Source organism: Crotalus tigris, unplaced genomic scaffold (genome assembly GCF_016545835.1).
Source record: "Crotalus tigris isolate CLP2741 ecotype Arizona unplaced genomic scaffold, ASM1654583v1 scf7180000024115.3125172, whole genome shotgun sequence".
In the NCBI taxonomy this organism is placed as follows: Eukaryota; Metazoa; Chordata; class Lepidosauria; order Squamata; family Viperidae; genus Crotalus; species Crotalus tigris.
The window spans coordinates 631008-645092 of NW_024100392.1; the positions used below are offsets into that span (position 1 = coordinate 631008).

The following is a 14085-nucleotide window of genomic DNA, read 5'->3' on the forward strand; positions in this document are numbered from 1 at the left end:
AACTCTGGGAGGACAGTGGAGGACATGGCCTGGCGTACTATGGTCCATGGGTTGTGAAGAGTTGGACATGACTTAGCCATAAACAAGTGCCTCATTGTTTTGCCACAGTAGATTCAGGGACTAGGAGGCAATGAACATACAAATGAAAGGAAAATTAAAGTGATTTATTAAATAAGTTAATGGAAATCAAAAGCTCTAGTTAAAAAAATGTAAAGAAGAATGATGTGGAGCTAAAAATAACATAGATCCCTTCTGCTGCCAAGTACAGATAGTCCTTGACTTACAACAGTTCATTTAGTGACTATTCAAAATTACAATGGCACTGAAAAAAAGACTTATGACCATTTTTTACACTTAGGTGGTTGCACCATCCCCATGGTCACATGATCAAAATTCAGATGCTTGGCAAGTGGTTCATATTTATGATGGTTGTAGTGTTCTGGGCTCATGTTATCAGCTTTTGTGACCCTCTGACAAGCAAAGTCAATGGAGAATCCAGATTCACTTAACAACCATGTTACTAACTTAACAAATGCAATAATTCACTTAGCAACTATGGCAAGAAAATGGGCAAACTCACTTAACAAATGTTTCACCCAGCAGCATAAATTTGGGAGTCAATTGTGGTTGTAACTTGAGGACTACCTGTACTCCTTTCTCAATGACACAAACCCCAAGGCTCATAGATAGTTATCCCCTTGCAGGAGCTTTTGTAGGCTAGAGGGGCTGTGTAATATGAACTGCCTTTGGACCTCAAAAAGTCCCTGAAACACCAGGGTTTGTCTCAATATGCCAGACAGCTGGAACACCAACATGGATGCTTGTGAGTAAACTAAATGGGGGAATGCATTGATCCCATATCCTGTCATGTTTCTGGGGCGTTAAACTTTTACAGTCCTTGTGGGAAAAACACATGAGCTTAGCTTTGTTGAATTGGGGGTGGGAGGTGTTCCTGCCTTGCTGCAGCTGCTTTCCTCAAGCGCAGACAGCAACTCCATTCCCTCACAATTCCTTATATTTGTTTATCAAGTGCTAGATAGTACCAACTCAAAGATTTTCCTCCTCCTTTCAGGTGCCTGACTTTGACAGGAACACCTTTTAGAAATGAATGACATTTTATTTGGTTTATATAGTTACCCAATTTGTAAAAGCAACTCTGGGTGGCTTACAAAGATAAGGGTATTAAAAACAAAACACAAAAAATATCCAGAAGAGAAAAACAGTAACAATATCCAAGGCCGAGTGTTGCATATTCTATTCAATATGCATTGAACATTCAACATTTCTAGACGGGCTGATACCACACTCTGACCAATATCCCTGAAAACAGGTCTTCAGGACCTTCTGGAACGCCATTAGAGTTGGGACCATCTGGATATTAGAGGAAATGGGAAAGCACTGTGGCAGAAAAGGCATGCTTCCTGTGTCTCACCAAGGAACCGAAATGTCCAGTTCTGCCAGATCTTATGGGACCAGCAGAGGCAATTGGAAACAGGAAGCTCCACAAATAACTCAGTCTTGTACTTGGAAGAATTTTATAGGTGATAACCAGTCCCTTGAATTGCACCAGAAGTCTTTAGATAATGGGTACATTTCCCAAAGTAGTAAAGTTATGTCAGCATACTGAGCTGTACTCAGTGTATAAGATGGATTTGGGCAAAGCTGCATTTCTTATGGTCCACTTATTCACTGGTAACCATGAGATTCTCTTGCACTGCCCCCTGCCATAGAGTGCTGGGACCTATTAAATTGGTCCACCCTTGGTGACTTATGGTCCCGGATGTGTTCTAGAGAGAGCTGGGAGTTGTTCCTGATGGTCTGCTGTATGGTCTAAATGAGGCTTGGCCTTGATCATCACTTGGCATGAGAGGGTGGCAAAGCTTTCAATTGGTTTGCACCCCTGCAACCGCTTTCCTCCTATGGGTTCTCATCACTCATCATGGTTTATAAAATAGTTGAGGCAAAGGAAATGGGAGAAGAACCATCTAGAGCAGTGATCCTCAACCTTTCTAGTGCCATGACCCCATAATACAGTTCCCCATGTTGTGGTGACCCCCAAGTGGGTGTGGCCACCAATAAGAGGGAGTAGGACAGCTAGGGAAAAGGGAAAAAATGGCGGACAGCATGGTTTGGCGACCCCCGTGAAATGGTCATTCGACCCCAAATGGGGTCCCGACCCACAGGTTGAGAACCACTGATCTAGAGTATTACTGGAGATCATTAAAGGATGAACTCAGTTGAACATGGGTTAGAACTGCCTTGGTCTTGAGGTCAGGGCTGTGAAGCATAAGTACTTCTTCATCCTAATTGTGTTTGCAGATAACTATCTGCTGGCTCTGTTTAACCTAAGCCGTCTTGGGTAGAGGGTCCTTGTAGATTTACCTGCACAGATATGCAAAGGAATTTGCAAGGCATCTATCAGACAAAATTGCTTGGATTCATTCCCAGGTAGATGTCAGCCTTGGTGGAGGTCCTGTGGAGATACTTTGGACATGTTATTTGGGAATGGTTTGAAGCTGTGAGCCTAAGGAACTGGACAGGTACCTTACAGTTGTGAGCTTGGCCACTTGCTCTTTATATCCATGTCTCTCCTGACTAGCTAAGGATGCCCAGGAAGTGACATGTGGTTGAGTTCTGGTGGTAGCAAACTCTTCCTAGAGAGGGGATTGTTTCTTCACCTCTTAAAGAGGTGTTGGTTTGTCCCCTTTGCAAAATGCCATTGCTAGATTATCTTCATCCAGCATCCAACCTCCCTTAGGGAAAATGGTAGAAAAAGTAGTTGCACAGCAGTTTCAGCAGATCATGAATGAAGTTGTCTAGGATCTGTCCTTTCCCCAGATTTCAGAGGAGCATTTTATGCCCAACTTTCCCACCTGGCCAAGTAGAAGGCATGCTGTGAAAGTTAGGATGTAGTGGTGAACCCATGACTTTATATATTTTTCCTTGGTCCTATCTGATGATGCTGAGACTTTTAATAATGGCTTTATTTTTACTTGAGGGTTTTTTTGTCATTAGCCACTTGGGCCTCCAGGAATGAGTAGCAGGCAAGTATAGTAAATAAATATTATAGCTCCAGTTGTAGACTAATTTCATTTTTTGAGTCTTCTAGGACCATTGGATTATGTGGTATGTAAATAAATACTTTAAAATAAACACTTTTAAATAATATCACCAAGGGTATCGAAACATAGGCCAGATTGTTTTCTATCAGAAATGCTTTAACAAATCCTGCCCCTGAGCGAGAGGTTGGAATAGATGATTTCTACAGCCCTTTCCAACTTGATGATTATTAATTTTAAGTATAATTTTTCCTACCAAAATCATTGCTAGATATACTTGGTGTAACCTAAGAGAAATAAGTAGAATTGTTTGTAACTGGCAATTTGCTCTTTATATTTTACCAATGGAATTACCTATTTCTAAAAAGCATTAGCAGGTTAAACTATCAAATTTTATATAAAATGGAATCATCAACTTCTGTCAGTCTATTTTAATACAATCTCTTCTTCCTTTTCTAGATTGTCCTCTCTGGATAGAAAACATTGTGGTTTCAAAAACAATGTTTCTACTTTCATAAAGTGAGTAAGAAAAGAAAATGATGAAAATATTTAGACTAGTGATAGGGCTACATTCCCCTGAAGAACAAGCTCAGAACCTTCCACATGACCCTTATCAAGTCAGAGAGAGTTTAAATTCAATTGCCTACTAATGAAGACTTATCCAAAGGTACAGCAACTTAAAATTCTAGAGCAGGGGTCTCCAAACTTGGCAATTTTAAGTCTTTTGGACTTCAACTCCCAGAATTCTCCAGTCAGCAGGTTTGGAGATCCCTGCTCTAGAGTATAGATTACTATAATCTAAAAAAGCACCAATATCAATTGAACTGTGCCATGCCTAAACCAATATAATACTGACAGAGAACATTCCAAGTGCATTTTGGGCAGAAATGGCTACAAGAATCTCTTTTGTCATTAGAAATAAGGTTTGCCAGGTTTAACTTCTGACTTTTACTAGTACAAATGTTTTTACATCCGCAGGCTTTTCTCGCCTGTAGAACTGCATTTTTAGTTTATTTTTTTAATTGATCATTTTGTTTATGCATTTCCAAAATGCAAATTGTTGAGGGGAGGGTGAGGGGGGGAATTCTTAGGATTTCAGATAGCAAATCTTTTCTGTCTTCCTGAAGATATGGGACATCAAATGTTACCCTTTGTGCATATAAAGCAAATGTTCTAATTTTACTATTGGGCTTGATTGGGATAGGGCTAGGGTAGGGCTTTCTATATCATGTTACTTAAAGTAGTTGTGTTATCTCTTATTATTTATATTGGTACTACTGTACTGAAATATTTTATTTCCAAATGAATTTGCTTTTTCATTAAATGCAGATTTAAATTGCAAATTTGTGTCAAGTCACTATGAAATCAAAAACATAGAAGGTTAGTTTGATAGGAAGATTGTGCCATTGTTCTATTAGCAGCAGTAAAATTCAGGGTGAAAAGATATCAGTGTCAGAGAATCAATTTCAGGAAAGAAGTTCTAATTCAAGAGAAAAAGGGACCCTGTATTATGTAAGTGATATAATAACATATTTTTTCCACAAAATACCTATTCTTCTTCAAAGTGAATGGACCATCTGTTTAGAAATATAATTTCAAATATGGGTTCTAATAAACACAAATAAGCAGTGACAAAAAGTATCTTTTGAAATCTGATTTGTTACCTTAGACATGTGTATGGTATGTAGATTAAAAGTTCTGATGAAATGTAAGTTTCTAAATATTTCTATGATTTTACAAACTGAATTTTGCAGAATAAAAATGTCCTAATACTGAAGGGCTAATACTGCAAAAAGAGCCACCAATTGCATACATTTGGTCAACTCCTTAAATAGTTAAAGAAGCCAGACATGCTCCAGATATACTCTTAACTCTACCCCTTAATCCCAAATCTTTGTGCACATTATTTTGTCATGGGCATATCATAATGTATTATTGGGAATGGAACAACTTGTCATGGCCAATTTGCTGCAGCCAACTCACCATGGGCAACTTGCCGTGGGACATTTAATTTATTTATTTAATTATTTAAAATAAAATAAATAAAGTTGTCCCGTGACGAGTTGGCCATGGTGAATTGTCATAGACCCCATATTATTACATCTGCTTATTGCAAACATAAGGTGTACTGAAATAAGGTATAATACTTCATCTTTTAAATAAATCAAATAAACACATGTTCACAATTTTAGCATTGTTTTCATTGAATATATTTATCTTGAAGTTGTAGTTATTTACTTAACATATATTGAAGCCTCCATGGATTTCTTTCTCTATTACTTTGTATCAAAGTAGGAAACTGTTTGGAAAATGCTTACTTCATTGTATATTGGGTGTTCCCTATTCTGAAAAAACAATTTTTAAAATTTTTGGGGAAGTCACCAACTTCCCAAATAACTGACATAGTTATTGATATAACAACAATGTTCTAAAACTCCATCTTCAGTTTATAGAAATAAAGCTATTTTATAGTTGTATCCAACATATAAGAACTAGTTTGGTGAAGTAGTTAAGGTACAGATTAGAAATCAGGAGACAGTGTGTTCTAGTTCTGCATTAGTCATGAAGCGTGACCTTGGAAGTCATTCTCAGTTCCAGGAAGAAGACAGTGGCAAACCACTTGTCATTGCTTTCTTGTTGATCTTGCCAAGATAACCGCAGAGACTAATCCAGGCAGTTATAATGAGTAACACTGATTCAAATGCATATATGTATATACATTATCTGAGGGCCAGAGATAAAATAGCTGATCTGGTTATAGATATATTTCACAATGTACACCTGAGGATGTAAACAAACTGCTTACAAGTGTGGGGCATTTCATATGCTTCATTCATGAATCTGTTTGTCTTGAAAGTGGAAATAATGAATTCCTAATTTGTACAATTGACCAGAACAAGTATTATCCAGGAGCTGGTGTATTATTTTTGAGCAAATTCTTAGAGCAGGCAGTATGTTCATGTGAGGGTCTGTTTCATTATACTGAAATCCTAATAAGATGCCTGGCCGTCTTACTCATCACATTTCATTAGACAGTATGGATATCAGAGAAAATGCCTTTTCAATTTTCACCCTATATTTCTGGAATAAGTCTTTCAAAAATGTGTCTGTGTTCTTACAGAAAATCTTAATTTTGTTGTTATTTCAGTAATTTTTTGTATTTATGTCTGTCAAGAATCTATTACAATTGTTATTTGCCTTTTTTGGGTTGTTTAATTATTATATTAAGAGTTTAATTGGTGAGAAATAGGGTAGTCTGAAAAACAGCGTAAAGTAACCACATAAATATAAATAGGCATTTTCCCCTTCTCTTTAGGATGGATAAGTTATGTCCTTTCTTGTGCAAAAGTAATTTTTTTGATATATCTGCAAGTCGTGGAAGTAATAAGTTTGAACTACCTTATGGAGTGAAGAATGCAGGTAAGTAAATGTTGGTATGTTAATGGTACATGGGAAAAACACCCACGCCCTCAGTCCATGGAAAAATTGTCTTCCACGAAACCGGTGCCTGTTGCCAAAAAAGTTGGGAACCTCTGCATATACCATTATATAATACAAATAGCATATGGTTAAGCTTCAATTATGTAAGATGTGTTCTTTGTTTTATTCAGTGGCATAGTGTTTTCAGAAGTGTTACATAGAAATAGAATGAAACATAAATGAACAATATGCCTTGGCAGTAAAATTAGAAAATGCAGGATCTGCTTTCTTGTACTCTCTTCATTTGTAATACTGGGTAAGGCCTTCCTATATCTGTATACTGTATACTGAACGTTAACCATATGTATCTGAATAAGACCATTATCGCAACACTGAGAACTTGCCACATATTGAGAACGGTTCTTATAGTTCTGTAGCAAATGCTTCTACTAAATATATTTGAGTAGCAGATCAAACTCTCTGAGAAGGGGATAAAATGTTTAGAATGTGTTTAGTCTGATTGCGATTATATGTTTAGGAATGTAATTAAATATCTAGAGATTATTTTGCTTCAGTCTTTTATATGACGCAATGAGAGTTGCCTCAGGATAACATTCTTATTGTTGAATGTGATGCTTAAATTCTGCTTGCAAGCCATGTTCATGCAGGTACCTAGATTGGGGTGGCCTTATTTTTTGTTAGGTCTAAAAATCCGAAAGAAAGTTCCTGCACAGCAATCTGTTCTGCATGCGCTTTAGTTTTACAGCAACAATAAATTATACTCAAATCAATTATGCTAAATTTTGTTGGGAAAATAAAATGCTGGTTCTTTTTTTAAATAAAATGTTTGTGTTACAGAAACCTATTTTCAACAAGCACTTTCAAAACTTGAAAGCTGTGACCTGTTCCCAGAAGATGACAGGTGAAGATTGTATCTTTTATCTGATATTAGAGAGCTTTGTAAGAAAATCCATGCATCTTATGATATAATACTGCTTTTCGTATTTAATAGAATTCTAATAGCAGATTTTTTTTCATTAACAGAAGCATTGTTTTGATGCTTTTGACAGTTCTTGAGTTGATAGTATAACCAGTGAAACTTAAATTGATGACATAATTGAAAACTACTTAGGAAGCCAGTTTATGGGGCTTTCCAAAGCTGCAGACTTCTCTTTTCTTTGGCAGTCTTTGTTATATAATGTCTCTTCCTTCTCTCTGAATTAAGTGACATGAAACTGTAATTTTAAAAGTAGCAAATTTTTGCCTATCATCTTTATCTGTTGTGCAAGATGAACAAAAATCTAAAATGAAATAAAATGGATCTTGTGATTGCACATCTTTTGCAGCTCAAACAAAGTGTCCTATGTCTCTTTTCCATTTTCTTTTTTGCTGTAGTTTAACTGAAAAGTAGCTTTGGAAACTGTGCTTACAAATGAGAAACTGTCAGGAATGATGTTGATTGGGGAGCTCTGCCTCCTGCTTAAAAACCCATTTCAAATCCAATAGACTTAACCTGCAGCAATAGGTTGATTTTTAGAGCGTATCCCTTTGTCTCCTTCCTCATCTTCAGGGCATCTGAATATGAACACTGATGGTAATATTTTCAGTGGATTATATTTAATATCACTCTTCTGTTTGTAAAGACACATTTATTGTATAATGCTTAATAGATGTGTTCTTATCCTTCTGCAGCTCATCCTGTAAAAAATGTATTGTGGTTGGCAATGGAGGAATTCTTCGAAACAAAAACCTGGGTCAAAAAATTGATTCTTACGATGTGATAATTAGGTAAACTTTCTGTTGTGAAACCAAGTATTTTGTCATTAGCTTTCTTATGGGTATCATCATCATCCTGATGATTATGGGTATAGATTCCTATAATTATGAGGAAAAGAGGCAGAAAATGGCATACTGATATATAGCATAAGACAATGCATACAGATGGACCCCAGTTAACACCTACTCAGTTTTGAGACTATTTGAAATATATTCTAACAGTGAAAAGGTAACTTTATGATCTGTTTTCGCATTTACAATTGTTGCACTGTTTTCACAGTCAGGTGATCACAATTTTCACACTTCATAGCTGACTTCCAACAAGCAAAGTCAATGGAGAAGCCAAGAATAAAATTGCAAGTAGCAGTTATGAGGTGTCTTATTTAATGACTGGGTGATTTGATTAACAATTACAGTGGAAGTGAGGTTCCAAGCCCATTGCAGACATATGATGTCTCATTTAATTACCGATGGGTAATTAGCAGTGGGGTTACTGTCCCAGTTGTAGTCATTAAGCAAGTATAGGAGACTCTAGGCTAAATCTTTTGGGAGTCGCTTTGCTCTCACAAGAGATCTAAGTCCAGTCCCCACAAATTCCATTGACTCTTATCTAGCATGAAGTTTGCCTTGACCATTAGTAAAATAGATTCTTGTGTAAGTAGCATGATATAAATTCATAGTACTTTTGAACTCTATCCCAGCTTCTGACAATAAGAACTACCTGTAATGGCATACTGTAATAAATTCATAGATAAATTTAAAAACTAATACTTTATTATACAAAATAGAATATCACCTTTTAAATGTAATCCATTTATGTTTGATGATATCCTAGGTTGCTCCTTCCTGCCCCACTTTTTTGTTTTATTTTTATTTTATTTTATTTTTTAAAAAGCTACAAGCAAAGTACAGAGCTATGTTAGTCTATAGCAGGGGTAGGCACCCTTGGCTCTTTTATGACTCGTGGACTTCAACTCCCAGAATTCCTGAGCCAGCATGGGAGTTGAAGTCCATGAGTCATAAAAGAGCCAAGGTTGCCTACCCTTGGTCTATAGCAAAATAGTAAACATGGAGCCTGGCTGTACCTTCAAAATTAACCAGGTTTAATAGGGATAAGTTTTCATGAGAGCTGTTGCCTTAAAGGTATAATCAGATTCATATGTTTGGTTATAATGCATAACTTAATTGAAAAATACACTAGGGAAAAATATCATTTTAAGGGGTAGGTAAAGCAAAAGACATACTAAAAAGTTTATGTAGGAGAAATAACTCTAAGATTGTATATTTAATACTTTCCATAATATTTTAGGATGAAATTATGAGAAAGTACAGCTGATTCAGATAAGCTAAAGAAATAGGAAACCACAGGAAATGTAACTACTGCATGTTGCCATATTCCTGTATCATAGTTGAAGGGGAACTTTTCCATGTTTTTATTGCTTACAGAATAGCTTACATGCTTCTGAAAAACTTCTGCAGAAGAACTTCATTTATATGCTGACTCTTTGAAAGCAAATAGAAACTAAATTCAAAGACGAGTGTCTTGCCAGATTTTGCATCATACACATCCTTCAGTAGTTTCATGCAATGTTTTGTTCTCCAGCATGATTAAGAAGAATCCACCAATGGGTTGTCTTAGTCCTCCTGCCCAATCAGACCAAGTTGTCAAGTTGTCACGCCTCCTCATTATCTGGGGACCTCCCAGTTTTCTTCTTGGTCTTCTCCCTTTACAGACGTGATTTCTTGACTCTCTCTACGTTGGAGCAGATCTGATAGAAAATTTACTCATTGGTGGATTCTTTAAAAGAGTTTAGCAGCTTGAGAGTTTTGTTTTCCCCTCTGTAAGGATTTGCTGCATTCCCCTCCTCAGGATTAGGTTAAAACTTTCTAAGGAAAGGGGGGGGGGGTGTTTCACTTCCCCAGATTCAGTATCCTGCTGAATCAGCAAACAAACCTCGCTCTACACAGTGGGGGGGGGGTTTAACCTATACGCATTTCAAAGGTGTTAAAAAAAGATCTCAGTTTCACCTGCGCGGTTCCTTTCCTTGCCGCTTTCATTTTCGCAGCCTCGTGGCTTCTCCCTAGCCGGGCTCAGCTAGGGACTCTTAGCAGAAGCCATTTGAATTTCAAAAGGCCTAATCTCACTTCTAAACACTTTATTACGGCTGCAGCAAGGGAAAGCCCAACGGTGGCCTTACAATCACCTAAAGCCACTGCGGAAGCATTAGGAGCCTCGTGGGGCAGCAGTAAAGCTTTTTGCACCTAACGACTGTTAGGCACAAACCCCTGCTTCACGCACTGGGCCAAAGCAGATTCCAATTAGCCTTGTTTGTGGCAGTCACTGGCCCCTTGCACTGCAGCATTAATCCCTCACCCCCCCTTCTTTACCCCCCTCCCTCCTGTTATTCCCTCCAAGGGAACGTTCACAGAGCCCGCCATTTGGAGGCTCAATCCCCCTGGCAGTCGCCATTTTGAATAAAAAAATAAAAATAAAAAATAAAATAAATAAATAAAAAATAAATAAATCTAAATTGAATGCAATAACGGGAGTGAACTACAAATGTTAATTGTATTAAACTAGATTGATTAACAAAATTGCTGGCTCCTTCATCTGAGTCTCAGTTTCAGCCATCTCCTGATCCATGCACCTGTGAGCAAGAGTGTGGTACCAACAGCAGCTCTGGTTCTTCAGCCTGGTCGCCATATTGCCTGTCTGCCCTTCTGCATCTGGTGGCTGTTCCACCATCCTGACCATTGCCACTACTGTGGGACACGTGTGATTCTTCTCCACCCAATCCACGTAGATCAGTCCCCCGTGGGGGCCTCTGACGTCCCTTGCAGAACGAATTGGACCAAAGGCAACTTTGGGTTGATTTCGATGGAAATGGCAGACCCTTCTGAGCCACGTTCCTTGGACATGGACGTCATTCCCGCCTCAACTGAGCCGACACCCGAGCCTCCATCAGGTAAGGCGAGATCCAAGTCTAAGCACGGCAGGAAAGCTGGCACGGCGAGCGACAAACTGGCTGAACGTACCCACAGAGCTCTGGAGAAGCAATTCTCCCGGGCCCAACGCTTGTCTGCTGAAGGAGGTCTCACATTGCCAACCTCCGTACCACCGGACAGGGGAGAGCCTCAACCATCCACATCCAGAGTATGGTCGCCGGAGACGGGGTATCAATAGGTCCCAACTCGGACTCTTGGTCAGGTAGGCCCACCCGTGTTTGGGGAGAACTTTGCCTTGCCAGGTTCATCTGCAGCATCCACTGCTGCCAGCACACCACCTGCTGCGGGGTTAAGGCTTCCGCTAGAGCAGTCCGTCTCCGACCAGCTCCAAATGTGAATATCACAGGCAGTGTGCCAAGCCATGGCATCAGCGAGTCATCAACAAGCCCCCTCCGTTCCAGGACCATCCTCTTCTTTGGCACCAACAACTGCCGTGAGGCCTCCACTGGATCAGTCAGGTATGGTCTCTCCCTCCCAATCCCCTGATTCGGACCCGGATGTTTCAGATTACGGGGGAGGCAAGGATGGTTGGTCGGATTGCAAGGAACCATCTTACGAATCCCAACCCATGGCGGAGCTTTTTAATGCTTCGCTATTTCCGGCTTTGTTATGCAGAGCATGCGAGGCAAGTAAGCTTTCCCCTCAGTCGGTATCAACCCCTCAGCCTTCCTCCGATCAGGAAACCAATCCTTTGTTTGCTGTTCCTATAGACACGCACCTCCATATCCCTTGTCCACAGTTGTTCTTCCAAAATGTGCAGGATCAGCGGGAATCACCAGCAGCCCAGCCGTCACAAAGCGCATCTGAGCGCAAAATGGTAGACATGCCTAAGGCATTCGGAGACCTACTAGAGGTCGCAAAAGTGGATGAATCGCTGGCACCGCTTTTCTCCACTGCCAGCCTTCCAGCTGATGTATCCGACGCCCTTAAGGCAGAGGATAAAAAATCTGAAATGGCCTTACGCAAAGCGCACTTGGCATCTGCCTGGTCTGTGAAGGCAGCGACGGCCACTTCCTTCTTTGCAAGAATCTCTATCACCTGGCTGCGTCAGCTGCAGGATAGAATCCCACTTGAGGAAACTAGAATGCATCAGGATCTAACAAAAATACTTGCCACATCCGAATACATGGCCGATGCCTCTCTGTATTCAGCCAAACATTCAGCCCGGGCTATGGCTTCCAATGTGGTGGCTAGGAGACTCCTGTGGCTAAAAAATTGGAGAGCCGAAAGTAAGCATAAGTGGCGCGTGGCCACAGCCCCTTTCAAAGGTGGCAAATTATTTGGGGATGCACTAACGCCATACTTAGTTGAAAATAAACAGAAGCAAAAGGTGATCTCCCACATGGCAAAGAGGTCCACAAGACGGTTCACCCCTTACAGTCGCCGGCAGCCTTTCGGGCAGGGACAGCAACAGAGTCGGCACAACCGTACCGACCGGTCGCTCCCAAACAGGAGCGTTCACTGGACAGGACAGGTTATAGAGACAGGTCCATGTACTAGCCACAACCCAAAAATTCCTTTCGTGGCCGAGGGGATCGGTCTTTCCGCCGAGGCAAATGACTCGGAGGGAAATCCCCCCATTGGCAGCAGGCTCACTCACTTTACTCGCCAGTGGGAAAACACGACCACAGACTCCTGGGTGTTGCGTACCATAAGGGAAGGCCTGTCCCTGGAGTTCAAATCCGTTCCATTCAATCACTTTGTGTCTTGCCCAGCCATGAGAAACCCAGTAAAGAGGGGACTCATGGAGGACGCTATACAGCATCTACTAGCCATCAAAGCGATAGAGGAGGTTCCCCCAAGCCAGGCAGGGCAGGGATATTACTCAATCCTGTTTGTAGTTCCAAAGTCTTCGGGGGGATGGAGGGCAATTCTCGATCTCAAGGGATTGAATCTTCCCCTACATTACAAATGGTTCAAAATGCAAACATTGCACTCCATCCTAACCAGTATCAGGCGGGGAGATTTATTAACATCCATAGATCTGAAGGAGGCATACCTCCACATCCCTATTCTCCCAGCTCATCGCAGGTACTTAAGATTCTGCTATCTCAACCGCCATTTTCAGTACAGAGCCCTTCCTTTCGGCCTCTCTTCAGCCCCCAGGGTCTTCACCAAAATCCTGGCAGTGTTGGCGGCTCACTTGCGGCTGGTCCCAGTCAGGGTCCAGTGCTACCTGGACGATATCCTGATCCAGTCCCCGTCAGTCTCAGCCGCCCATTCGGATTTGACCCTCACTATACAGACTCTTCAGGCCCATGGCTTCCTGATCAACTTCAAAAAGAGCCAGATGAATCCATCTACCCGTCTGCTTCACCTGGGAGCAGTAATAGACACGGAATCATGTCACATGTACCTGTCAGAGGAGAGACGCAGGAGCATCAGGGACTTGGCTCGCAAGGTACGCAGGGACAGAACCATGGCATTAGCCACGCTTTCTCAGCTCCTGGGCAAACAGATCTCATGTATAGCAATCGTGCCATGGGCTCGGCTACATACCCAGGAGCTTCAGTGGTTTCTTCTCCCATACCAAAGACAGCATACCAGTACGTCCAACAGACGGGTTCGGGTTCCCCGTCAAGTATGGTTTTCCCTTGGCTGGTGGACTTCATCGGCCGTCAGCAAAGGGATCCTGTTCAAAGAACCCAACCGCCTTCAGGTGACCATGGACGCCAGTCTCTTCGGCTGGGGGGCTCACCTCCAATCCCGGATAACTCAGGGTCGGTGGTCGCAAGCACATCTCAAACACAATATAAATTGGTTGGAGCTCAGAGCGATTTATCTAGCTCTTCAAAAATTCCACATAGAAGTCAGGGGGCAGCAT

The 14085-nt window shown here is 40.8% G+C and overlaps 1 protein-coding gene across 9 annotated transcripts in view; it reads left to right on the forward strand.

The window, feature by feature from the left end:
* The window catches only part of ST3GAL6 (ST3 beta-galactoside alpha-2,3-sialyltransferase 6), a 74422-nt gene that overhangs the window by 45583 nt on the left and 14754 nt on the right, over positions 1-14085 (forward strand). For all 9 annotated transcript variants that reach the window (XM_039322439.1, XM_039322432.1, XM_039322431.1 and 6 more), the window contains 4 exons: positions 3519-3578; positions 6376-6479; positions 7338-7401; positions 8172-8267. In XM_039322439.1, the coding sequence (XP_039178373.1) occupies positions 3519-3578; positions 6376-6479; positions 7338-7401; positions 8172-8267 (324 nt within the window). The remainder of the gene's footprint in view (positions 1-3518; positions 3579-6375; positions 6480-7337; positions 7402-8171; positions 8268-14085) is intronic.